The following is a 27,843-nucleotide window of genomic DNA, read 5'->3' on the forward strand; positions in this document are numbered from 1 at the left end:
AAGTCAGTAGAGGGCTCACTGATTAATTACAGCCTAGAACACACCATTCCCAGTCCCTGAGATTACCCTGTTTTGATTACTGCACTTCAAGACTGCATCACTGACTCTACAGACCTCTCTGAAAACAGTTCTCCAGTGGAATTAGGAAGTCAATAATTGTTGTCACCAGGCTTCCAGCAATTCCTACTGTCTACTTGGCTTTTTTTCTCTCCACATGAATAAAAGCACTGACTGCTTTGCTTTTGTTACTGTGCATGCTTCCTTCATGAAGAGTCTGATTTTGCCTGCCTGCCTCCTACGCATCTGACCTGGTGTCCCACAGGACCCTCTTGGCTTCCCTCCTCTAGTGTCACTGGAACTGCCCCCCAAAAAGTGAGTCTAGATCCCTTCCATTCCCTCCTCTGGGCCTGTTTCCCTGTGATGAATTGCAAAGTCAAACCATAAAGTAAGTGTGTTGCAGGGAACTTCCACCATAGTTTTATTCATATGAGTGAAACATGGCCTAAAGAAGTTTTTAGCGTGCAGAGAAGAGCATTGAAAAACATCCCTGCGGTGCACCTTTCTTCTCATCAGTGGAGCTGCATGGGGGTAGACATTGTCCTGTGTGGTCTCAGAAAGTTTTATTTTAATTCTGAGTTTTCAGTGGTATATTGGGGTATACTTAAAAAACCCCAGGAACTCCCTTGATGGATGATGCAAAGGCACAACACCTGTTTGTTTTTTTTCCATGCTGCATCCCTCATCCATTCTACTGAGGTCTCCACATCGTGGGCAAGTGGGTACTCAGGGTTTAAGACAGGTTATCTCGCTCGCTGCTAATTAACAGCCTTGAATTAACTCTCTACCAAGAAGCAGTCAGATATATTGTTGCAGACCTCAAAATATCTATGAGCTTGAGGTCCCTTACCTGGAATTTGGATAAGAGCAAAGCAGCGCATTAGATGCATGAAGCAACCGGAACCCAAAATTCCCACTGGGGATAAGGACTCCCCTTGTTCCCTCTCTCCAAAGTCACTCCATGCCTGTGGGAAGGCAGCTTTTCCTGCCTGCTTTAAGAGAGAGTGTATCAATATTTGTTACATATTTACAGTCTTGGCATGGAAATGCATCTCCTCACACTGCTGTATTATTTATAGACTAGGCCAAACACCAGGATATTGAAGTAAGGCTACAAGACATTTTCAGTTTCAGAAGCAGCTCGTAAATAAGAAGTTAAGTCTTATATTTTAAGAAGAAACATTAAAGTTCTTGTCCTTGAGACTTACAAGAAAAAAGCTGAAGAAAATACACTCCACAATACTGCTGAAATCTATTAACCTGTTTTACTGTGAGGGTGGTGAGGCACTGGAACAGGTTTCCCGGAGAAGTTGTGGTTGCCCAGTCCCTGGATGTGTCCCAAGGCCAAGCTGGATGAAGCTTTGAGAAACCTGAGTGGAAGGTGTCCCTGCCTAGGGCAGGGGGGTCAGAAACGGATGATCTTTAGGTACATTCCAACCAAGGCCATTCTGTGATTCTATGATAATTACACTTCTTTGGCAACTGCTAGGGTGGCAAGTTGGATTTTTGAGTTTCCAAACCAAAACACAATTAATGAGATTTTTGGACATCTAAACATACCTCCCCCTGCTTCTTGATGATCTCTGCATGCAGCTCAGGCTTGCTTCCTACTGAGTGTAAATAATAATGTGGCTATGAATGCATTTTTTTTTGCTATAATTTCTAAATGCAGTTGAAGTAAATTAAATCAGAAAAGGAAGTTTTTTGTACTTCACACTATTCCATATATGTTTTCATACTGTGTAAAACACAGCGTTCATCAGCGTTCTCCAAATCTTATTTGCTGTGAGATTCTGAAATTCTTTGTCTTATCTGATCTATGATTTAAGATTCTGACCTTTTCAGCTTTTGGTAATTTCACTGCCAGCTCACTCAATATGCCTTTGTTTATAGCCTTACAGCAGACATACCAAGTGAAGACCAGAGTTATTTATGCACTGGAAAAACAGAAATTTCCATTTTTGCCAAAATTTGTGTTTGGAAGAGGGAGGCAGCAATGTAATTTCCAGTGTTCTTAAAGAATCTGAGAATACAGATGAGAAAGAGGATTAAACAATGTTTCTGTATGATTTTCTGCTAAAAGAAACAACCGGAAGAACGAGTGATACCTTTCTGTTTATGGCAACTTGTGTGAAAAGTAATTTCAACACTAATAAAAACTGAGTTTTCAGCTCCATGGTGAGAGCAGTAGAATGGCAACATGCATCTCTGCACTGTCATCAGGATAGTTGGGAAGGCAAATGAAGCTTTTATATCTGCTATTAGGATGTTATGTCAGCTTGCCTCAAGTTCTGCCCCTCCACTGCCTAGGCAGGTTGCAGAATGAGCTCTGGGGACACTAATCTGTGCTGGAGAAGAGATGCTAAACTATTCAGGATACAGAAGACAAGGGCTGAGTGTGAACTGCAGAAGACCCTGATGACATGGAGTGATGGCAATAAAATGACAGATAAAATTCAAATTAGATAAATTTAAAGCGAGGCACACAGGAGAAAAAAAGCAGTCTTAGCTTTTCATACACTGTGCTTAGTTCTGAGTTGACTATTGACCACCTGGAAATGAGGTCTTGCCATTACCATAGATAATTTCATGGAAATGTTAGATTTGTGCTCAGAACTGGTCAGAAAAATCCCAAACTGAATCCTAGGAACATGAAAGGCACAGTAAACAGTGTGGGAAACTATCAATCACTTGCATTCACCGTACAAATCCCTGGTGCACCTGTGTATTGAGTACTGCATGCAGATCTGATCCTCCCATTTCTAAAGGAAGATGTAATCAAATAAGAAGTGCTGCAGGCAGGCTCAACCAGGATAATCAAAGACAAGTGTGTCTTATGTTCTTTCACCTCCTGTAGGTGGTGGGTTATGACAGAGGATCATGAAATCAGGAGCTGCATGAAGATAAACAGGAATTTGTTGTTCAGAATCTCTTTCAATGAAAGAACTAGGCATGCTTACATGAAACTGGAAGGTGTCAGACTTAAAACAATCAAAAGAGGTAGTTTCCTGTTGCGCTAGTGAAACTTCCATCACAGTTAAGCTAAAAGGCTCTTTGCTAAAAGTACTAGGAGTTTACTTACGCTCAAGAAGCAGCTAGGTAAATTCAAAGAAGAAAAAAAGCCCTGTTAAATTCAGAGATTCTAAATTTGGTGAGGAAGCCCTTGAACTGAAAAAGATAGGCAGCTAGGAGACAATATATACATCTCATACATATATATACACATTCACACACATATATAGAAATGTATGGGCTTTCCTGTTCTTACAAGAAGCCACTTTGGTCACTACCAGAGAGAGGATTCAGGTCTAGTTAGCCCTAGTTGCGCTCTTCCGAAATCCGTTTTTAATGTACATCTTTACAGCTTTGTTCATAAGATGATGTTGCCAGAGGGAGATGAGGAAACTCATTTCTCAGTTACATTAGAGAGGTTACCATAAGCTTGAAATATACAGGGTTTGTCCAGTGGACGTGGAATCAAAGCAGATAAAATAGTCTACAGATACAATTCACATGCTTTAGGTTTTTTCAGTTTACCTCCCTTTGTAGTACACAAAAATAAAAAGGCAGATTACTCAGTCCTGGTTTAGGTAGGTGTTTCAGGAGATGAATCACCCTCTACTATTGCCTACATTTCCCAAGCCTGAGACCATTATGACTCAATGAGATAGCATATTTTGCCTAGGAGTACCAGAAATACATATTTCCTACATATTCATTCCTTCAGATACTCATTCCATTTTGTGTTTTATTTAAACAGGCTTAAATGTGGCATAAATAATGTTGACTGATAAATTCTGCATAGAGTTTATAAATAAAGATGCTTCTTTAAAACAAAATCTGGCAAAGACAAGCCTGGCTCAGACCCAGGAGAAATAGTTTAAATTCAGCCCATGATGTGCTGAGCTAGCTGCCTAGTTGATCCAAACAGAAGATGAAACACCCTATGACTGTTTATCTAAACCCTTCACAAACTGCAATCCATTTATTTGCCATTTAATTCTCACAAATATATAGCTGAATAAACCTATGTTTGTGCAAATTATACAGCCAGTTCTGAGGCCACATCCTGAAGTCTTAGTTATCACATGACTCACTACAACTGGCATGGTCATAGCTCCCATTTAACCCATCTGTTCTTGTTTTCTTCGCATGGAGATCAGGATGCTTGGAGGGGGCACAGGTATCCCTGTGACCCCCCAGTATTGATCTGGGAGCCAGAAGCTGAGAAGAGCTCTTGGTTCATGGATTGCCACAGGAACTAAGAGCTTGTGTGAGCATATCACAAGTCAAAGGGACTCACAGAGCAAGGGAGAGAAAACAAGGAAAGCTGAGAGACCAGCTAAGGTCCAAAGAAGCTAGCTTGAGACAGGGGCTTGCTCCATAGTTCATAAAAGCAGCTTGATGGAAGGAATTCACTGGAAGAAGCATTAATCCCTGAGAGGACATTGACACAAATCCTACAAGTGTGTCCAAGAACGGTGACGGAATAGGTTGAAGGGATTTAGTATTTCTTATTCTTACTTCATCTCTGAGATGAGTGCTGTCTTAGAAATGTTTTGCAAAATGATTTGCTACTACCAGCAAGCATTTAAAAAGAGTAGAGACAGATGAGAAAGCTCATGAGGCTCCATCTCACGGACGGACACACTCAAGCTAGCAAGTGTTTGCTGAGATTTTGGCAATACTCCTGCAGATGAGAAAAAAAGCTTCTGCTCTCAGTAGCTTGTCCTGAATGGGAAACATTTCTCAGTATCTAGTTCTGATGAAAACATCCCCCAAAACAAAATCAGATGTATGTCTGGGCTCTCTTTGACTGGCAATCCAAAGCATAAGGGTTTTGCATGTGGGAATCAATCCAAACTACACAAATGGCCAGCAGTGGCATTTTGATAGACACATTTGTGTGCATGTGGGCATACAGACACAAGCATTCACACACATATATTAAATTTTAGTCACTCACGAGGAGAAACTCCACTGCTCCCCTGGCCCGCACCTGGAGCTTTGCAGCATTAAAGTCTTCCAAAATATTCATGCTTTCTTGGCAGTGTTTATTTTCATGTGATCTCTCTGCTGAAACACTGCCCTGACCAGAACACCATGCAACTGCAGCCCAGTCAGATTACAATGTGAATTATAGTAATGATAGAGTTTTATTTTGGTCTGTTTCTCATTAATTTCACCTAGAGTTGTGTTGAGTTTTTGGGTTTGGGTTTTTTTTTTTTTTTTTTTTACCTAATATCCAGCCATTAATTAGCAGGCATATTCCTGCATCCTGTTAGAAACATTTTCACTTCTGTAGCTATGACATTGTCATCACTGCTTATCATGAGCATCACCAGGACCAGATTTCCAATCTCGCACTTGAAGCAGCATACCTCACTCTAAACTTGTCATAGACAAAGGCAGACATTGCTTCATATTTGCGTGGCTGTGTGGTAACATGTCACTTGATGTCCCACCCTTGAAGTGAAATCCCAGAGGGACTGGTGGGTGACGTTTGCCTGCTTTTGGTAGAGCATAGGCAGTTTAGTATGACCCTGCACACCCTGCCTCAAGATGCTGGGCCTAAGGATACATTAAATACTCAGTATAAAGATTTCTGAGTAAGACAGAAATCCACTGAAATCAACTGGCAATTATTTCCTTAAAATTTGCATAGCTGAGCAGATTTTCCAGGGGATTTTCACACTGACATTTTGCCTTTTGCAGTTCTCTTTGTCTTTCTGATGCTCACACTCCTACCCATTTCTCTCTTATTTCTTTGCTACCTCACTGATTACAGTGTTTTCAGTCATCAGCTTTCACAGAGGGTCCCCAGACCACCGGTGTCTATCTTAATTCTCCCCCTCTGGTCTGCCCATCTTCAAATGCCTACGCCTGTCCACCTGGGAAGGCTTACTTCCATTTCAGCTGCAGTCTTTCCAAAAGTGGAGTGCTGCCCCTCATCCTCTTCCACAGCTCAGGCTTCACCTTCTCTAAAGCACATTCGGGAATGTTTTCCCCATGTTTACAAACAGAGAGGAGAAGGAGCCATTTTGTGGCATGAGATTCTTCTTGCACCATTGTAAATATCTAAAGCAGGTCAGATGGATGTGCCGTGAAAGTGCATTTGCCTCCACTTCTTGTAAGAAAGTCTCTCGAGGTTGTGTGAGGAGGTTGGCCGCCAGATGATCTCTACTTGAGTGAAGGAAGTTTCACTCAATGTGTTTCAGAGTGAAGTGGCAAGGTTCTTACCTAGTGGACAAATTCCTGCAATAGCCCCTTCGTCTGAGTAGGGAAGACCTCATTTATTCTCACCATTACACATTTTCAGCACCCTGTGTTTTTACAGAACAGTAGGATTTATAAGACATTGACTTATCTCCATATTGCCTGATTTCATTTATTCATATTCAGAATTTTAGGGACATACTCACACATTTCTTAGCAAGTGCTGAAAGGTGTCACACTTCGTATAGCCTTTGTAGCCAAAATAGAAATTAATGTGAATGAAACCTTAATAATCAAAGCCTTTCTCCAAATGTACGTAATACAGCCCAGCAATGCTGTCTCACTCTTGCTTTTAACTGTACCATATACTGCACATTACAGTAGAATTTTCTGATGTATTTCTTGAAATGTAACCATGTAGGGGGGCAGGGGAGGGAATTATCTGCCTTCTGGTGGCAAAATCCATTTTTTCCTTTTGCTATGTAGTAATACTTATCTGCAATACAGACATTTATTTTGTTTACCATCTTGCTGCTCTGCTTCCTAACTGCTTTCACCAGACTGCAGGATCCAGAAATGTGACAATATACACTTTGCTTCTCCATTACTCACACAGCCCAGCAGTGCATTTAATTTCATGCTCACAACTGGTGATGATGACGGACTCTCAGCTTGCAGACTGTCTCAAGTGATGTCCCTAAGTGGTACAGACACTGTGGGAGCTATTGGGTTTCCTAACTATAGGTCTTTAGGAGACAGATTGTTGTTTGGAGATCTGCAGGTATCTGAGACATCTGCACAGGACTTATATATATGACAAAACATCTATTCTGACACCTGCAGCCTTCCGGAGCAGCAGTTGGAGGTCTGGTGGGCAACCTCAGGGCATCGTAAACAGCACTGGATCATTCTGTTTAGCAGCCTGAATTGCTTCCCAGCAGTATGAGCTCCCTGTGCCACCTGGCCTTCACTGTCAGGATCCTGCCTTCCTGTCCACTCAGCTGTCAGCTGCTACACATTTTATTTCAAACAATAGTATGATTTTCCAGAGGCTGATATTTGTCCCTCAGGAACTGATCTTGTTTCACAGTAACAACCAAGCAAGCAAGGAGATACTACCACCACAATCTATAGGAATTTGGAGATTACAAAGTCCTCTAGCCCTCTTGCTTCCCTAACATTAAGTGCAGGAGGCATGAAATTATAACCTTCCAGTGTGGATTTCATTAATAGCGCTAAAAGGGGCTACAAAAGGTTACCTAACAGAGTCATCTTGCAAGGCATGTGTATAATTGTACCTATCTCTTCATTTTTACTAACCTGGTCATAAGGGTCTCTGACATATTGAATCCAGATGAATATACATAAACAGTTATGAAGACTTCAAGAGCAAACCAGCAGTACAGATGACTTCAGTGTTGAAGTGAGTGGAACTAGAGAAATGAAAAAATGGGAGACTGATATGTCAAGAGGTACTGATTACTACAGGCTCAAACAGCTGCTCCTTACAATGGTGTTTTTTAAACATTAGCTGTTTGAGTCTAAGGTGCTGTGAAGAGCAATTAAAAAACCCAAAACTAACTAGAACATTTGAGAGCTTCCTTTTTTCTGCTATCCTTATCAAATGCTGCCTTTGTTGTGTTGCAAGAGTAATTTCTCATTGAGACTATATGGGTTTTTTTTTTACCATTAATGCAGCTTTCCATAGCACTTAGCAGGTCAGTCGACGTTCTCTGATCAAAAGGGGGTGAGTCATGGTCTCTCCATCCTAATTTGCCACAGCATGGACTTCTCTTCTAACTAGACTCACCTCTAGGGGGTGTGGCATGTCTGTAAGTCTTGTTGTTTGGAATATCGAAAAATGTGAAGTTTTGGTCTGAGAAAACAGAACAGGGGCCTGGGACAGACCTAACAGAGCGCCTCATTTACTCTGTAAAAGAGAGGTCAGCGCTTCCTCTTTACTTAAGTCCGTCCATGCTTTTCCATGATCCCATCCCTGTCCTAATTCACTGAATTCATGTAGTTACATGAAATAGTATGGCTAAATAAGCAATAAGCTCCTCCCAAGGTCCACACACTCTCAAAAGATACAAGCACACAATTATGAAGCTCATGGTACAGCAAAAGACTGCAATTTCTCATCCTTCCTCACAACAGCTCATGAGATTATCCTGACAGTTTGAAGTAGAAATGAAGTCCAAAGAATTCACTGCCACTATTTGCATACTTAAGTCTTAATTCAGTCCAAGTATGGAAATTCTGACACTGGGGTCACTTGAATTAGTGCTGGTCACTATTCAAGTCTTGAATCTCTTGCCTTAATTCAATCTGAGATAAAGCCCAGCAAAGTCAATTAGAATCAAAAGATTTGTTATTGGGCCCCAACATAATTAAATAGTAAGTTACATCAACATGCTTTTCCTCTATGTACATTTTGTTAAAAAAAGCCCTACATAATTATGGTCACAGTGGATCTTCACTTATGCTTGAAACTGGCCTGACAGAAGCAATTTCAGACATTTTTATGGCTACGTAGATAAGATGAAACCTTTAATGTTTCAAAAAAGCAAACAATGTTTATTTGCCGCTCATAAGTAATTCATGGACCCAACAATATTCAACAAAACTTCTTCATTTTTAACAGATTTCTTAATGAGCATCATTTTACAGAAAACCACCAACAAATAAATATATGAAAACAATTGCTTTTGACATCACAATGGTTAAACACATTAAATAATTCATTAAATTGTGCTTTACATTAATGAAAATCCTTAGGTCTACAAACTATCTCGTAAATAGGAATAAAAGTAGATATGGTTACTCACAATACAATCTCTTAGTAGCAGAGTTCACACACATTATTGCACATAAACAGAAGGAATTCCTAAAGAATAAAGTAATTTACAGCCTATTCATTTAGCCTTTCATCTTAAATATGGCAACTGATGGAAACTCTTGATATTGGGTCTGGTTTGGTTTTTTTTTTTTCATTTCCAATATGTATTTGAAATGGCAGAGCTAGTGATATGGCCAAGAAGAAAGCCAAGGACATTGTAGGCTATGGAATCCATTTCCCTCCACAAAATACCAACAAAGAAAGTATTACAAGAACCAAACAGAAAGAAGCATTTCAATGCAAACTGAGTACCTTTTTCAAGTATGCTTTTGCCACATGTAGGGAGGATACAGCAATCTGCTCCAGTGAATTATTTTACTGTGACTGTTCATCTCACACAGGGTCATCTCCACCACCCTAGAAACAAGATATTCCTTAACCCACACCAAAAAAGAATAATTCCGCATATATCAGGGGAAGAGGAATGGAGGAAAAACCCCAAGCGTTAGTCAGACAACAAGTTTTGTAACATCAATGCTCACAACCGACGCAAGATTGCAGGTGGGAAACAAGCACCCACTAGTGCAGAAGGAAGCACATGTTAACAATAAGGACAACTTGAGAAACCTCATGGTTTCTGAAGCATCTCCAGACACAAAGGTGATGTTACCTGCCATTTGGTTTGGCTGAATGAATACAATGCCATTAGAAAGTTTGGCTCTGGATCCGACTTCCATCACTTTTTACTTTGTACTTCTGTTTTTAGGGAACTGCATATAACTACTACATTTGGGTAGAAGCCCTGGCAAAGCTATCACAGCCTCATTGTTAACACAACTACAGTGAAGAATACCCAACCAGAAAGGGTGGATTTTTTTCTTTCTCCGTGGTGATAGAGCTTTTTATTGTTAGCATTGACGAGTGAGCAAAAGAGGACAAATTCTCATTCCTTAATAAAGTATGGCCCACAGGCAATAGGTTGAGTTCTTGGACTAGACATCAAATTACCAGGAACAAGTTTTAACAACACAGCATGTTTCTCTGTCTGCTCCAAGCCTACAGTGAATTATAACTGGAAAAGGCAGCCAGTGCTGAGGATGTGATAGGAGAGATTAGCAAGTACATCTCTATTACGAAAGAATGAGATTTGTTTCAACACCACAGTAGCAGAAGCCAAATTGCCTTGTTTAAGTAACAAAATAATGCCAGGAAGATGGACAGAAAACCTATAGCTCTGTTGCTCATGAAGGTTTTGAAAGGAACAGACTGCGCTTCGATCTTACAAGAGCCAGTGTAATTACAGTGAAGTTTGTGCTGTCAAAGCAATGAAAACCTGGAATAAAAGAGATATGAACCGGGCCCTTTATTTTGCTTTTGTGTTGCATTATTTCGGGCACAGTGCCCAAGAGGAAAAAAGCTACAAGTCTGTGTCTTAGAAGTCTGCCTGAAAGTATTTCCAAATGGCTTTATTTTTCATGTGCTGGGAAATTCCACTAAGAAAACCAGTATCGTTGGTGCACTGAGTTTGCTAGGCCTGCTGCTGGAGTTGGGGAAGAAAGTGCTCGGTCCTTCAGTCCCAGGGGTTCTGAGCAAGATCTCAGCCACTATCTGCTCTCGCCTCAACTGTTCCTGCACAACCAAAGCTATCTGCCTCACGGGCTCCAGGAAATAAAAAAAACAAACCAACAAAGCAACTTCAATTTTAACTAAATCCCAAGCGTTAAGGCAAATCCCTTTAACATAGACGCTACGGCACATTAGCAGCTCTTCGGGACCCTAATCTTGTCTCCTGGGAAATAACTGACGAAAAGGTTATGCATCACATTAAGGAATTGCCAAACTATTAAAGCTAGTGTAAACTGCCCAAAGACTGCTTCGATTTTCCTCTTTAGGCTTTGTTTTGTGTCAGGCAGAAGAAATAGTTTGGAGAATGGTTGGTGTGCTTAGACAGCTGAAACTGATACTTGTACTCAGTGGTGAGGCTGCAGGGAACAATTCCTTAGCTCTCCTTCCTCTCCCCTGAAAGAAGAACACTGCATTTTCTAACCAAAAAACAAGGCCCGCATTGCAGTGAGCAGTGCAGAGAGCCGGCTGCTGGGGAAAGATGCAGGGACATGAGAAAAGGGACCCTGGTTTTGTGCTTGCGCGAAAAAAGAAGGGATGCTATGCTACAAAAGATGGGCTGTGACTTATTGTACTTTCTCACTTAGCTTCCTCCTTAATGTGAATTTGGCCTCGCATCTTTCCTCTCACATGGATGGCTTCTCTGTAGTGCAGCCCTGCCTCCTGCCAAGCCCTGCACGCCGCCTGCCAGACCTGCCTTTCCCACACACTCTGCATCCCTGCCCACTCTGCCTCTGGCTCTGCTGGAGAGCCCTCCAGGTCCCCCCCATCCCAGCACCCTCTAGCCCTCCTGCTCATAGAAACAAGGAGCAAACCTGCAAATCCTGGACACAGAGTATCAGGTACAAAAGGCATCCTCCTTGCTGTGGGGTCTGCAGCAAGATGCAGCAACTGGCCCAGGAATGGGAAGATTCAACAGCTCCCCATCATCCCTGCATCACCAGCCAGAAAGCTCCTTCTCTGCACAGGGCCAGGGCCGGCTCAGTCTGAAGTCTCAGTGCCAGCAGGTAAGAAGTCAGATCACTGCAAATTACTGCACTGTGCTAAAGGTGTGATACGACTGGTCACGCTTAGCTCTACATGGACTCGCCATCCTGCGGGACAAGTCCTAGACTGTAAACATCTCAATTTAAACGTCTGAAGGCAGGTGCCCATATACAAGCAAGCTGTCTGAGCACCTCTTCCAGGTGATGTGGATCCATGCAGTACCATCCAGGGAGTCTACAGAGCTCTTCACTCTTCTCTAAGGCAGACATCGCATGCTTGGCCAGTAGAATAACAATCTGCAGTCCTGTGTTTTACCTTCTGAATGTGTAGGTGGGAGGAAATGCACATGATCCACCAGTGGAACAGGTATTATGGACCAAAAAACACCACTACTCCCCTCAAACATAGCACATAATTGACAATCAGATGTAAACCAGCATATTGCTAATAAACTACACTGATAATGAGGTGTCATCCTGCTAGCCCTCTTCACTTCTTAAATAGCTGTTATGATATTCCACATTCAATGTATTTTATTGTATACATTAACTCTCTAAGGGTTGGTTAGATCGTATTTTTGATATTGTGCATAGATCAGTAGCAATAGCATTGTTGGTAGAAAAGAAATTATAGCATGCACTAAAGAAGAAAGACCTGGAAATGAAAGTACAAATTTTCAAATTCAGCCTCTTTTTTTTTCTGTAACACATTATTTTTTTTACCAACTAGGTAAAAAGTTTGAAAATAAATGAGAAATGTGCATCCATATCAGGTACTCCAGTACCTCTAATTAGCAAATCTGTAAGGTAAAAGCCATTCATGCATGCAGTAATATACTTTCAGCATTTCGATTTAGCAGCCACGTTGAGGCACTTAGAGAAGTTTCCTCCTAATGTTTTACATTTATACTAGAAGAAGAAGGAAAATATACTCTCTCAAAGGATCTATTGTGCACCGGACCCTCTTCTTAAAATTTCACTATCACAAATGGAACAACATAAAATCTCGGAATAAATAGATGCTATTTAGCCACAAGAAAGTAACACGTGGAGGAAGAACCCATTGAATCTTTTCCTTGGCAAGGAATAAAACCAGATACAGATCTCTCATCATGAAAACAATAAATTTACAAAGAATCTTTATACAGAGTAATAAATATCAAGACTTTCCACATATCCATTATGTATCCTATGAAAACAAAATATGATTCTTTTTTCTAGTCACTACCATACCTAGAGAGAAAATTGATTTAAATTGTATTCACTTCGCATCAATGTATTTTAACAGACAATATCAGAAACCTGCCTTCCTTCACAGACAACATAACTCCAAGCTTTTACAGAAAATCTGGGAAATGTCACACTAATATTTAGGTTTTTCCTGCCCTCTCCTTTCTCTTTCCTGCAGTTTCCGTGGCTCCTCTTCACTTTTGTGAATGTGGAAGCTGATTTCATTGCCTCCAGCCAGATAATCTCCACGATGTGTGCCCAGCTGTCATGTGGACCTCATTTCTTAAGGCTTTACCTTTGCCACACGCACTCAGAAAAATGGCTGGGTTTGGTATTCTCAGTATCTGTGGAGAAATAAGCTAACTCCCCCATTGCCTCAATAATAAATCATCTCTGATTCCTGACTAACAGCACAGAACAAGCGATGCCCCAATCCCACATTCCCTAGGGATTTTTTTTTAAATTACCTCAGCAATTTCTTTCCTTAATCAAAACACAGCATGTAGAAGTTTGAAGGGCAATATGCTTTCCTCCACTTCTTTCACTAGAAAGCTACGCACTACAGTTGCAAAGGACAATATGAAACAAACCATCTCTCATGTCACAGAGGAACAAAACCAGATTTTTTTAAAAAATTTTTCATTAATGTCTGCACAGGTTTTGGTAGCTTAGATTGTATAGGGTATATCTGTTAATGCACAGGATATAGCTCTCTCTTCAACCCTTCCTCATAGCTTAGGGTTTTGAAGGAAGTCATTTTGGACAGGAATGTATTCTACTGCCATTTAATAACACTAATCAATGCCTACTGAAAAAAAAATACATTCTCCTCTTGGGCAGAAGCCAAGAAAAACTGAGAGAGGGAGGGACAGCTGTCAGACACAGTCTCATTTACCAATGCAGTTGGCCTTCCTTGGCTAATTCCCAGGTAGCCAAGTTGCACAAACTGCCTCACCCTCTCATTGGTTAGTCAAGAGGGAGGAGCATCACCACCTTGCAACCTGACTATTATAATCTTCAGTAACAACTACTTCTGCAGCCTCTTCCCTTGGCCACTGGTGAACCCTCTGCTCCCGCAGCAGCCGCCGCTCCTCTCGCCTCTTCAGCCGGTTCTTCTGATGCTCCTCTTGCTTGGAGTACTGGAAGCGCTGCAGGAACAGGTCCTTCGCATAGTCGTAAAGCTGCACGTCCAAGAAATTCAGGTCCTCTATCCGTTGCCTCACATCCTCACCAATGTCAACATTGGAGGCCCGCGTAACATTGAACTGGGTGAATGGGGAAATGAATTTCAGGTTGAATGTCCTCTCAAAGAGATATTGTGTTTTCCTCTGAAATTCTGTAAGCCCAAAGAAGGCCATATTTTTCAGATTGTTCTTGGCGCTTTGGAGAAGAATCGTATTTCTTTCACTCTCATTCATAAAAGTCAAGTTGTAGCATCCCACCAGGCTAAGGTCTGCCAGCATGCGCACCTGGCGGTTGTTGGCCAAGTTGTAGCTACAATCCATGAATTCCTGTAAACTGACTCCAGACCAGTCATCTCCTTCATAACAGGTAGGCAGCTCATCTGGTGTTGGGCTTCTTCCATCACACATATGAAGGGAAGTTTTCCATGTTGCGCCCCTCTGGACATGCTTCCATTCACTCAGGTACCGTGACACTGGATCCCTCAGCATCGTGATGTAATAGAAGTTCCTGAAACATATAATTAAACACAGTTTTAAGATTCAGGGGATTTCATTTTTTTATTCTCCAATAAAACAATTACCAGCCACTGCCACACGCCCCCCTCCCCCCTTCTGGCACTTCAAGTGACTACTTCTGAGATAGTAAAAAGCTTAAAGCTTCATAAATACTGTCAATAAAATACAAGGTAACTTGAGAGATAGAGAAGAAAGGAAATAAGCAGCTATCAGACAAACAGAATTACTTTGACCTATCAACTCTTCAGTGGTAGATACTTTATGTAGAAGCCAATTAACTGGAGTGTACTTCCCTCTACTTTGAAATGCTAGCCCTTAGAAACAGAATAAGTGGGAAAAGAGATTTATATAATCTTGCCACCTCTCTTCTTGAGCGAGACATGTATGTCTCACAAGATGCACATGATATTCCATACAGCACTTGGTCAGAATACAAGAAAAGCATAAGCAATTTCATATGGATGCTGCAAGTGCTAGAAGTAACAACATGTGGAAGACTGGCATGAACCACCTACTTAAGAAGAAACCTATTATTAAATGGGTTGGAAGGAAGATAATGAGAGATCCAAAATCCATTCATATGAGTCAATTTCAGACAAGTGCTTGATTGAAATGAGTTATAATCGGGTAGTACAAAAGCATTTGTTGATATAAAGATTATCATTATTCAGCCTCACTTGTCAAGAATATAAAACAGACACCAAGAAATATTGATTTGAAATAGAGCAAATAACTGCAGAACTCACATTGTCAGTTCATCTTTTAGTTATTGAATTCAGTTTGCAGATCTATTTATGGCAATCTGAAATGGACTGCAATTCAGTATGCTTCAAGCAGGCTTTCACAGACTGAGGTTTTTACTGAGAAATATTTTACTCAATAATAACTCACCTGAATTATAGGGTGATATCATAAAGACAAAGAAAATCCAAAATACTTATGATTTCTGTCAGATAGAATAACCAGCAGAAGATTGATGAGGAAAATTAACACACGGTCTAGTACAAAAATAGGTTTGTGAGTTTGCATGACTCATCTGACTGCAAACATTACATTAATAAATCATGACTCCTAAGATTTCTTAAGAAAAGTCTGATTTTGGTACTCCTTCTTGAGGCCAGAGAAGGATGAAGAAGGTAAGCAGGAGGTTAAACTTGCTGAAAACAAGTTACCCTGTAAGTAAACCAACACTTTGTGAGGGTCATTGCACACATGAGCCAACCCTAGTTCAATGAAAAATCTCGAAATTGGTAACAATGTCCAAGAAGATATTACCCATTTTTTTGCCACTAAAGATTCTCTATAACTTCTCTATAAACCTCAGGTGTGTCATAAAACCAGATCTCACTGTCACTTACATTGGGAGCCATGAGTTGTGTTAGCATCAGATGATACTCTGAAGGATAGTATTTCCAAAATCATTTGGAGCTTGGGTTTTCTGGCTGCTGCTCACACATGACCAAACTGCACTTCAGTTGTTTCGATCTACTTCAGTAACTTACACAGCCCACATCAATAGTGAACCCAAGGATCATGGAACCATTCATAGACAGATATTTCTAAAATCCCTCTTCTACTCCTTCAGGGCAGGGAGGATAATAAAGCCTCTTGTTTGCTCTGCAGTGTAGTTCCACTACAAAAAGCACTGTCTAAGCACTTGGCACAGCTTTGCCTTCTCACACTGGATGCTCACCTCCATCCTGGCTCTACCTTGCATGCATGAGAGCATATTAAGAACCAGCTTCCAACTAACAGGACAAAAAGTGGACACCCTTCACTAGTGTGGTGCAGACAAAGCAGCCCAACTCTCAAACACCCATCAGCTCTAAGCATAAGACACTGTCGTTGCAAAATCCAGCAGCCATCTACGGGATTGTGACAGAAAAAGATTGAAGCTCCAAGGGAGCAGAAATGAAAAAAAATGGACAAAGATGCAGATGCAATTGCCAATATCAGCAGAGACATGGCTTAGTCCTTGTACCGCTGCCCCTCCCCTCTTTCAATAATTCTGAATGTAGATACGTGGTAACAGATGGGTTTAGAAGCTGCTCTTGACAATTATTTATACCTCTAATAATAGTTCTGTCTTTCCTCACCTATCTCCAGCAGTCCCAGTCAAGCATGACTCAGAGCAACAACAATTAACAAAAATACCTCCTTTGCATCAATCATTTCCATTTCATCCCTGGATATGTAAATGTGTTTTATGTGCAATAAACAGGAGTACGAAGCAAATGCAGGGAAATGAGCACAGCGCGTCTTTGTATAACATCCGCAACTTCCCTTATGAGGACTGGGCGAGAAACTTCAGGCAGACTATTGCCGCTCCTCCTTGTGACTACCTGACTTCTACATCTGCTTTTACTATCCTGGTTAATTTGCTTCTGGTTTGCGCATCTTTCAGCATGTTGCCTTCTTGTGTTATCAATTGAACGGCTTCTTCATCTGGCAAATAACCTTCAACAGCAGCCTGACACACATTTTGTTTCCAAGGCACTAACAGTAAGAGTGCATCCACCCCCGCCAAATTCATAGTTTACTGCCTTCTGTTTAACCAGAAGGTTCATGACTCTCTGTCACCTTTTTAACCAGTCTGAGGTTGGAAGAACTTAAGATTTTTTCCACCTGATCCTAGGCACTGTTCAGATGACATTGTTACAATGCTACACAGAGGACTGGGTGATGTTGCACAGCAGTCATGGCATAAATTTTACTTGCAGGGAAATGGATGTCATGTCTGTACAATAAAGATATAAGTCAAAATACATAGGACGTGTACATCTGTTTCAGCTGGAAAATTATAAAAATTATCTTTGGAAATTGTTTTCAAATGCTGACATTTATGGATTAAATATAGCAGCATTTCAGAGCTCTCAGTGCCTAATACACAGTGTTCAATCACACTAGGAAAGGCTGAGGAGTCAGCTCATAATAGGAGAAGCAGATCATAAAAATATCAAACTAGAGATGGCCTTCAGTCTCTTCTTTCTTCACTGTTCAGTAAAAAAGCATAATCGGCTATATACTGAGCCTGAGCCTGAGAACATGCCTGAGCCTCTCCAAGTAGAGACATGCAGTTTTTCTTGTTGCTGTAAATAACCACTAAGCATTGCCCATGCTTGTGCTTACACAGCTATGTTAAACTCCATAGCTACCCAGTAATACTCAGCAAAGAATTAAGTAATAACTTCTGTTACCCTGTTTAACAGAGCAAACTCATTGCAGAATTATTGGCTTCATTTCAACAGACTTCCATCATCAATTAGTCCAGCTGCTATCACAGACAGCCTCAAAGGCTAGCCAAGCAGAAAACACTGGAACATCAGTGAGATGATGTTTCACAGAAAACGTTCCAAATTAACTCAGCCCCATACAATTTTATCTATGTCTATATCTATCATCTATATCAGCAGTATGTGTATGTGTGTAGAAATTTACATGGGAATCTGGCCATAAGCTACAGTTGTCAATGAAAGAAAAATTATAGTAAACCCATAGTATGTATTTGCCAACGTATCTTGTGACTGTCTATATAAGCGTGTAGTCATGTACAAACACCTGAGCTTACATTTCAAATAACACCGGCCCACTAGTCATAATGTTAGCTCCTCCTAAAAGGAAACTTCATACAACTTCCTGAGATTAAATTATCTCCTGTTGAGCACAATGTACCGAAAGTAATGGGTTATTGAAGTTGTGACTATGAGACAGTTGATTTTTTTGGACAGGTACTAAGCATTTTAATGGTCAGGGCAAGAGCCCAAACAAGCACTGCTGTGAAGCATGGGCTGCACAGTACTGTTCACGCTAGAATTTAAAAGCACTTGGGAATTCAGAAGCCTCTAGATCCACCTGCATGAAATCCAGTCTCTTCATTAGCATTAGGTAAAGACTAATTAATAGAAAGCTTAAAAAAGCTTCTAGTTATAACCTAAGAACACGTACTTCTTTCACATTATAAGGTATTTGAATATAAATACACTAATCTTACATTAATCCTTCAATAGTATTGCTCTAGTTTAGAAATTAATTTCAGAGAAGCAGACTCTCATGTTAGTGGAGGTGATCCCGAACTGGGGCATTTTGCCTTTTCTATCACCCTCCCAGCTGAGGGTGATTTACTATATGGGAAGGATCACCACACATCGAGAACAAAAACATCCTGTAGGGCCTCCTGAGGAAGAAGGGTGAATGGCATCTTGTCTCTTGCTCCTGCTCTCATGTGGAGCAGCCTGCACTAGGAGAGTGCAGGCAGCACTCTCAGAGGCTCAGAGAGGAGAAAAAAAACCAAGCTATTCCCCCTTTTTTCAAAGCATGAGGCAAGACCTTACATGCAGAGAGTGATGAACTTCATAAAAAGAGAACAGAGAACTCACAGCAGCTGATGCAGAGACAGAGGAATATTTGAGGTGGAGAAAAAGAGTCACTGGAGAATATTTTGGAAGACACTAACAGACAGAAGAAAGGAGAACCAAATGACGGAAAAACCCGGGTGCATCATAAAACCACCCACACTCTGGTTCTTCCTGGTAGCATGGAAAATAAAAGCTGCGGTCAAGTTTATGACCCAATTTGAGACAAGATGTTAGCAGCTGTAATCCTGGAAGTGAAGTCTGAAATATCCAGCAAAAGGCAGCCTGGCAGCACACTTCTGCTAATGACAGAGGACGCAGAAAGATGAAGGGTTAAGAAGAATCTGCATTGTGTGACCAAAAGCCTTTTGCTTGCCAGTTTTATCCTGAAGCCCAAGTTCTCAGAGACAGTTACAGATAACAACCGAACAGCAACCTCTCTTCAGGCAAAGTATCGTCAGTACGGGTAACAGCAAAGAGAAGACGTTCCTTTGAGCACTTACTTGATCTTTGGGGACAGGTAGTTATTAGCTAAAAACTGATACATAAACACAGCGTTGTGGGCATTATCCTGACGTTAACTCGTTGTTCACTCTTGCACACCAACATATTCCAACCGAGGGTAAGAAAATGTCTATATTAGAACATGCATCCAATAGGTACTGACTGAAGTGATCGAGTTGGTCCTGTCTCACTGTGACAGGTTAGAACATATTCTATAACCATCTCTTTGTCTCTCCCCCCCCACTCTTGGTTTCCGAAGTATAGGGTTAGTTTTGGCTTTTTTTGTGTGTGTTGGACCTCATCTATTTCTTACTCATAACAACAGTACTGTAAAGAAAAAGCTGTGAAACAGTGCACAAATTATATGCATGTCCATCTGGCTGCAGAAAGCATCATGTAGCTTATCAACCAAGCCAGACAGATAAACTCTAGCTAGTCCAAAAACTTTTGCAAAGATCATTTAGGAACAGCACACAGGTTTCTTGAGCACAGCATTCGGCACAGGACGCTAGACCATTGTGATGGGAATGGTTTTCCAAGACATTACATTCTTTACAAAAGTTTGCAACCTTAATACTATTAGCTGTCCTCTTAGGTTTTCATGGGTTTCTTTACAAAACACTTAATTGGCTGTTTTCTCAGAGGATCTGAGCATCCACTACTTCTGCTATTTTTAAATGCAATGATAAGCACTATGCTTACTTAAAACAGTTACTGCAATGTCCTGTAGACAGTCAGTTATTCCGCATTAAAAGAGAACTTGCCAGTGACTTCAGCAAAGTTAAATAAAAAAATATAACTTGCATCTTGAGGTATACCATTATAAAATTTTAGATACATCTCGTTATTCCTCTGGGATTTTATGCCATGACTTTGAATCCAACCAGAACATCTGGCCACTGTATACTGTTTCTAAATTCACCACAAGCTCCTGTTGGCTAACTACCCCCTTCGCTATGCTAGTGATAAATAGAGCAACTAAATCTGTACAACATGCCTGCTCAGAGAAGGGATGTATAATACTTCCAGGGCAAAACATCTAAATGCGATGTTCTACGTGTAAGTCATGTGTCTAAGCAACCTCTAATACCAGTGGGGAGCTGCTCAACACAGGCAGTGGTGTGTTTGGAGAGTGATGCAGCTGGCCCAAGGCAGGTGCCAGCTCTGAAATGAGCTGTAACGCTTGAGAGGCTCCCTATGCACTGCACTGTGTACCTTGACCACAACACGACCTTAGATACCCACTAACTGGGATTTTTCTGCATTGTAGGCACCTACATGCAGGTGTCTCCACCCGTAAAGTAAACTCCATGCCTGGAGTCAAAGCCTCCCTGCCTGCACAGACATATTCACAGAGCACAAGCTTCAGGTCAACCTAGAAAAATAAGCAGTAATGTAACATTTTTTAATGAGTGAGAAGTAACTACAGATGACCTGTATTTCATGACTTTTTGTACCTATAATATATAATATAGCAGTCATGTTAGGCTATTTCTTTCTAAGCATGTTTTTAGTCCTGGAGCATTCCCAAAGTAAGCAAAAGCTTTAAGTAAATTGTTCATTATTTGTGACATTTTTTATTATCTCCAAACCAGCCATCCGTTACATTGTTAGTGCAAAAATAATTGCCCGATGTGTGCTCTCCATCCTTGGAGGTTTTGAAGACCCAACTGGATAGAGCCCTGAGCGACCCCACCTGTTCTCGATGGTGACCCTGCTCTGAGCAGGGAGTTGGGCTAGAGACCTCCTCAGATATCTTCCCACTCCAGAGGTTCCGCGATTCTGCATGACAGTGCACAGCTTTTTATCACCAACTGTACAGTTTTGTCAGAAAACACATCAAAACAGAACCAACTTGCCAACTAGATCATACCTGTCCTCCCTTTTGCTTTCCTGGCTGCCCTAGGCAGAGCGCAGGGAATGTGCTTTGCCTTTTACAAGATTCTTTTTTCGTACATGACTTTAACTACGGCTATAATACTCGGAATCAGCACTCCCTGAATTATTAAGCAACTTCATGAATATTTATTTTAATGACACTTTGTCCAGTGTAGAGTCTCTAGAAACTGAAGGGGACAGTGCAGCAGCCACGTGTCCCTGAAGACATTAATTCTGTTCAAATGTATCAAGAGCAGACCTTGAACAGCTCTTAGACTGATGAAATGATGTAGCTACCCATGGTTTTAATCCCTGTATTCAAAAAAATGCACCCAAATAGCATATTAATATGTGTGAGCTTTCTGAGCTAATGCATGCTTTTCCTGTGTGTTGCCTTTAGGATTTAGGCACAAATGTTCAAACAGACTATAAAGCTAGGCATCTGACTTTTATTTAAACGTGTAGGTAAACTCAGCCTCATTGACAGTGAAGAAAATGCACAGTAGTAAGAGCTAGGGATGCTCAGGGACCAAAAAAAACATAGTCTGCTGATTTATTTATCAAAATGAGGATTCTAAAGCCATCAGAATGCCCTTCTCTGCCAGCACAGATAATAGCACTCTATTATTCCCTTCATAAAATATCCTAAACTCTTTTGAAATATCCTTTTCATGCCATTGCTCCTGCTGAAAAGAACTTGTGAAGGTTGTTTCTCATGGTTAGGAACATGAGCCTCATTCCCAAACTAGATGTGGTCTACTTACATCAGTTGTTCTTGGATTAAGACTGCAAATACATCAAGATTTATAAATGTAATATCAGAGAAGAAGAAATGGTATTTAAGTTGAAGGTCAGAGAGCAATCACACCTCTTGGTTTTCATTTTACAAAGCAGAACTAGTTGTCCTTGTCTCTTCTGATAAGACAAGCCAGAAATGACCATGATGCAGAGCCCCAAAACCCTTGGGTTGCATTTAGGTTGCTTCACTCAGAGATGCACCCTGAGTTTTCCAACATCTCAACTTTCCATGCTAGCTTTTGACAGGAGGCTCACAAAAGTAAGACACAGTGGAAGCTCCTGAACATGGTTCTATTTTGACCATCCAAGCAGTCCTTTCCTGGCATTTGAACTTACATGACTTTATATTTCACTAAACATGGCCAGAATTAGGCAAATTTTATGAGGCCTCACAGGTGCTTTGTACAACAAATAATTCTTCTCTCCACTGGCAATGTATTATATTATATGATACACTCTCACGTTGCATTCGTGTTTATATGGGGCCACATAACTCTGGCAACTCATACTCATTGTGATCCTGGCTAATACACAGAAGTCTTTGTGCTCCTCCCATTTCAGCTTATCAGTACACAGTTGACAGTGGAAATCCATTTCTGCTTGCCTCAAATGCATGATCTTGCACTTTGTGCTATCAAACTTCATTCTACCTTTTCTACTGAAATCCTCAAGGTCATGAAGCAAATCCCATTAACATACTTCACCTTTTTGTGCCAACATCTTTAAAAAAACATGAAATAGACCCAGAGCTAAGACCAGCCCTGAGGAAATTCATTAATAACTTTGCTCTAAACCAGAAAGCTCCCTTTTCAGCATATCTCGTTTTGTCGCCATCTTCTTGTCCAGTGGAAAATTCTTATGCTCAGCCTCATGTTTTCTGCCTCGTATAATAACTTTGCAGATGGTGCTCTATCAAATACTTTATTGAAGGTAAATTTCCCTTCTCCTATCAGACACAGATGTTGGGTATTTACACATCTCAGCCCAGAGGCAGAGAACGGTGGACTCAGCTTTGCTGTGTCTGAGAACAGAGAGAACAGCTAAGATGGGGAAATGGCAATTTATTTGAGAATAGAAATGTATGATTAGGCGATTTGATAGGAAAACAAATCTGCTACTTTCCATGAAACAACCTTGATACAAATTGTAAATCATGTTTCAATGAGACACAAATCTAAGAAAGTTCCCTCCAGAGATTTTTGCTCTTTGCCTAAATTATACCAAACTCAGTTGTTCTAAGTGTTCTTTAAATTGCTGAAAGGAGTGAAATAGCAAGTGCCTTGCTGAAAGAAATTTAGATATAAAATGCAATAATAAATCAAATAATAAGAATTTGGTTGTTCTGTCAAGCATATGCTTAAAAAAACCATTGTACCTTGTAAGAAATGGCGTGTGAGCATACACAGGAGGAAATACTATTCAAAAGCAATAGATACACAGCGTCTTATAAGATTCTTTAGAGACACTGTTTGCAAAACCTTTGTGCAAGAGAGAATAACAAATCCTTTGTGGCCAGGACTGGCAAAGAAGGAACGTATTGCTCATATTGCCCCCATTCGCTCTCATCCCTATTATGCACAGATCATTGCTGTTCCTCAAAAGAACCGCACAAATCTGGGGGGCACATGACATCTCTACTCAAAAACGTTATTTCTCCTGTCTCTGCCTTTGCTATGCCATTGCAGAGAAGGGAAAATGAAATAAGAATATCCTTGCACAATGCTACTACCTACTTCCTCCCAGAGCTGCCCCTAGTCCCAATTTGGGGAGGAATTACTGAACCTGCTTTTCTCAGAGCGATGTTATGAGTAGAAGGTAGATAAGCTAAGGGGATGACCCACAGCACCAAGCAGCAGCAGAAATCAAGAGCTGGCCAGTGAAAAGAAAGGTGATGACAGGCAATGGGCAAGAGAACAACAAACTCCCTGGAGACAGTGCAGCAAGAGGGACCTGTAGTTTGAGCTTGTTTTGCCAACTTAGCTTCTAAGCTTTACAGAAACCAGGTTGAGAAGGGGCCCTCTTGATCAAATCTGACGCCTGTTATCATGAGTAATGGTTTACACAAAATATCCCTTATGAACACAGGGCAAGCCAGAAAACCTTCCTCACTATTGGGTCGCAATCTCTGAGCAGCTGTCAGCAACACTGGAGCGAGTCCCTGTTACAGGACGAGTCTCCCTGGAGCAGGTTACTGCCTGTGACCCAGCATCCAGGTCCAGCTGCCTTCAGCACACCGTCCTCCAGCTCTGATGCAAAGAGATGGGGACACAGAACCCCGACCTATTCAGTAACTTAACATAAGGCCTTTTCTAATGGTTATAAAGGAAAAAACCCTGCATATTTTCATGCAGAGTTGTGAGAGATCTGTTATCACTACAGTGCTGCCTGCCTACAAGAACACATCTGACTGGGAAAATTTGATTTCAAAGAACTCCTGAAAAGACAAATAAAATGTAGCCAGACTCTTAAATCTTCTGACATTCATATTTCTTTGGTCAGATTTTGTTCGATTTGAAAGAGAGCAAAAATATTTATGTTAAATTCAACTGTAATGTTTACATCCATCCTCTCAATTTTGGAGGAGCTGTTGCTTTACCATTTTATTTTCTGGTTAGGTAAGAGAAGCAGCACAGACCTCCAATGTTCCTGTGTAGCTGGCTTCACTGGAAATCAAGTTTGTGCTGCAAGTGGCTCCTTTTCTAACCAAGCTGCTTCTGGTTTCCAACTAATAGCTCAGTTGCAGACATTCTCTTCCAAATCTGGGATGCTCAGATGAAATTTTTGCGGGATTTCTCACTGCAACTCACTTTGAATCAGTACAGGAATTCTGCTCAATTAATAAAGTAATTAACACTAAAAAGGCCAATAATTGAAATCCCTTTGAAAGTACATCAATTTATTCTCCCTAAGCTTTGCCTCAAGTCATTATCAATTCTGGCATCAAGCATAATGACCATAAATTATAAATGATCATCACAAAACCCAGGCATCACAACCATTTTGTTGTCCTACATGCTGAGTTTCTAAATCTTGCAGGCTTGGTCATAACTTTTGAAATTTTCTCCCATAATGTAAACAACATGACAATGTGAATATTAAAGAATTTCAGGTGATTCTAACAATGAAAATATTGCAAGAGAACTCCTTCTTATTCATTCACTGAAACAATTCACAAAAGATAAGGAAATTGCTCAGCTGTAAGACAAAAATGCTAACTTTGTTTCTCCGAACATTCTTCTTCTTGTGATGCTACTGTATAGTTTTTCCTGTAAGACATTAGTCAAGCAGATGATGGGGTATTTCAATTTAATACTTACAGGACAGACAATTATTTCCCATATTACACTGCACTTTTTGTTTTCACTAAAAGACTTGATAGTATCTAATCAAGCCCAGAAATGTTTGCTATGACTAATACAACTCAAATCTATACGCAAAACTGCCACTTTCCCCTTCATAGACCTCCTAACAGATTTCTTTCCATGTCAGGTTAGACTATGTGTAGTATGTGTGTATTTTTATATATAACATATATATAATCTCCACAAGGGGGCCCTCTTATCTTCCCCAAATCTTAGCAAAAGCTTTATTTGCTTTCTCAGAATTTATATTATAGAGCTTTTTGTCTACAGACGTTATGGTATCTTAACACAAAGTTTTTACCAAATAGAATTCAGTTTATGATGGAATTTTATACAACAAAAAATGGAATTTTAAAGGGAATAATTTTTTACATACAGTTTCCACTGTATACCTGGCAGGCAGAGAACTTCGATAAAGCTTTTCCAATTTTATTACTTGCAATAGTCAGCCAAAATGAGACCATTTACACACACTCGACAGACTCAGCTCACACTGCCATGGTGAGGTAGCCTCCAAGATGCAGGCTAGCCCTGTGTTATATTGCAATTTGTAGGGTAAGCCCAAAGTAAGCACTGTTAGTTATTTCGGTTTTGTGTGAATGCATACCCTAGCCACTACAGTTAAGGTTCAAATTCTATTAAAATTATTTGCATTGAACTCTAAAAGCCCAGAAGATATGCAAAAAAAAAAATATCTTGTTTGGGATACCTTATTATTTGCCCTAATATTCTGGATGTTTTATGGTGACAGTGTTATACGTCCTCATCTTCTTAAGTCAGTTATAGCTGTTTGAGGTTTTTATTATTTACCATCCCTTTGACCTTGTAATATCTAACAGAAATCAGGCCATCTCCTTCTTCTGACTTTAAACCTTAACGAATCAAGGCTCGGACACACATGCCAGAAGGTCACTACTGTAGCACTATTGGCTATGGATGATATCCTCTGAGAAAGAAGGCAATAAGATGAAATAAAGAAGCCTAAAGAAGTTGTAACCTCTAACTTTTATGAGGGATTCTTTACTTTTCAGGAAAATTAGCAAGAAATTATGTGCATTCAGCTTGCTGATACAGCACAACCACCCTAATCTGCTAACTCATTTCAATGTCTCTGCACCCAGATCTTCAGTGCAACCTTTAAGCAAAGTTTTCAGTTCCTCAGCAACACTGCAATATGCTACGGTCATGTTTAACCAATGTCAATGACAGAGTTCAGGCTGCTGAAATACTTATGTAAACAGGTAAAAAAAAATATCATGGTGCCGATGGGATTCCGTATGAATTACTGGCCACAGTAAATCATCACAGATGCTTTTAGTTCTGCAGCCCTCCTCTGGACAAATCCTAATCAATGAAGCACATCTGTACAGTACAGAAAAAGCATTTCCCTGTTCCTTCAGGCCATGAGCTGACGACTTGAAGCATGACATTTGATTAGCCTTATTATCTCCACTCATTTATACATAAATGTCGTTGGGGGCTGTGAAGTCATCCAGCCCTTATTAAAAACTGGCCACAGCCTCCAAGCTGATGTTCCCAGTCTTCTTCCTTTTTGCCTGTAAAACAAGGAGGAATTCCTTTTTTTGAACTGCATTATCTTTTTTTTCAATTTTATTATTGTAAAGCAACCTTTTTCTCTTATGTTAGTGCAGCAGTCTGTTGCTGTACCCCTTCAAATCTGCAAACAGGTCAGGCTTTCTAGTCTTTCCCCACAGAGATATTTGACATTGAGACTCAATACGATCTAGCATCTTTGTGAACTAAAGGCCAGAGGAATAGTGCACAAGACTTTATTTTCAAATGTATCTCTCATGGAAATTAATGAACATCTGTGCAGACACTGAACATGAATGCATGCAGCAGATTCCCACCTAAAATTGGGCTTAAGGTTCAGGAAAACTTAATGGTAAGGATCTTTGTCTTGGCCAGTTGAGGATTTCTTTCCCTCCCTTTGAAGAGCCAGAGTTCTTTTCAGGTCACAAACCTATCTTGCTCTAAAGGAAATGGGGATATGGGATGATAACAGGGCTATGAAAGATATTTCTGTATTAACAAGCAGCAAAGTTGCTGATATGTGTCCTAAGTAACACAATGATTTGAATATGAAGCATTCATTAATATTCCTTTAGACTTTATAAACTGCTTTGTTTCATATAATTATTGTCAATACAATCCAGCAGCGATGCAAAGAGGAAAGCAAAATTTAGGTTTAATTGTCATCACGAACATTTTTCTACAGTTGTAATCATTACAGTGTTTGTATCTTTTATCTAAAGGAGTGGATTACTTAGTCTGGGT

The 27,843-nt window shown here is 40.4% G+C and overlaps 1 protein-coding gene across 1 annotated transcript in view; it reads right to left on the bottom strand.

The window, feature by feature from the left end:
• Nucleotides 1–12,221: 12,221 nt before the first annotated feature.
• The window catches only part of HS6ST3 (heparan sulfate 6-O-sulfotransferase 3), a 298,793-nt gene continuing 283,171 nt past the window's right edge, over nucleotides 12,222–27,843 (bottom strand). The window contains exon 2 of the mRNA XM_054056863.1: nucleotides 12,222–14,643. Coding sequence (XP_053912838.1) covers nucleotides 13,938–14,643 — 706 coding nt within the window. The 3' untranslated portion in view covers nucleotides 12,222–13,937. The remainder of the gene's footprint in view (nucleotides 14,644–27,843) is intronic.

This window comes from Cuculus canorus, chromosome 1, assembly GCF_017976375.1.
Source record: "Cuculus canorus isolate bCucCan1 chromosome 1, bCucCan1.pri, whole genome shotgun sequence".
Taxonomy (NCBI): Eukaryota; Metazoa; Chordata; class Aves; order Cuculiformes; family Cuculidae; genus Cuculus; species Cuculus canorus.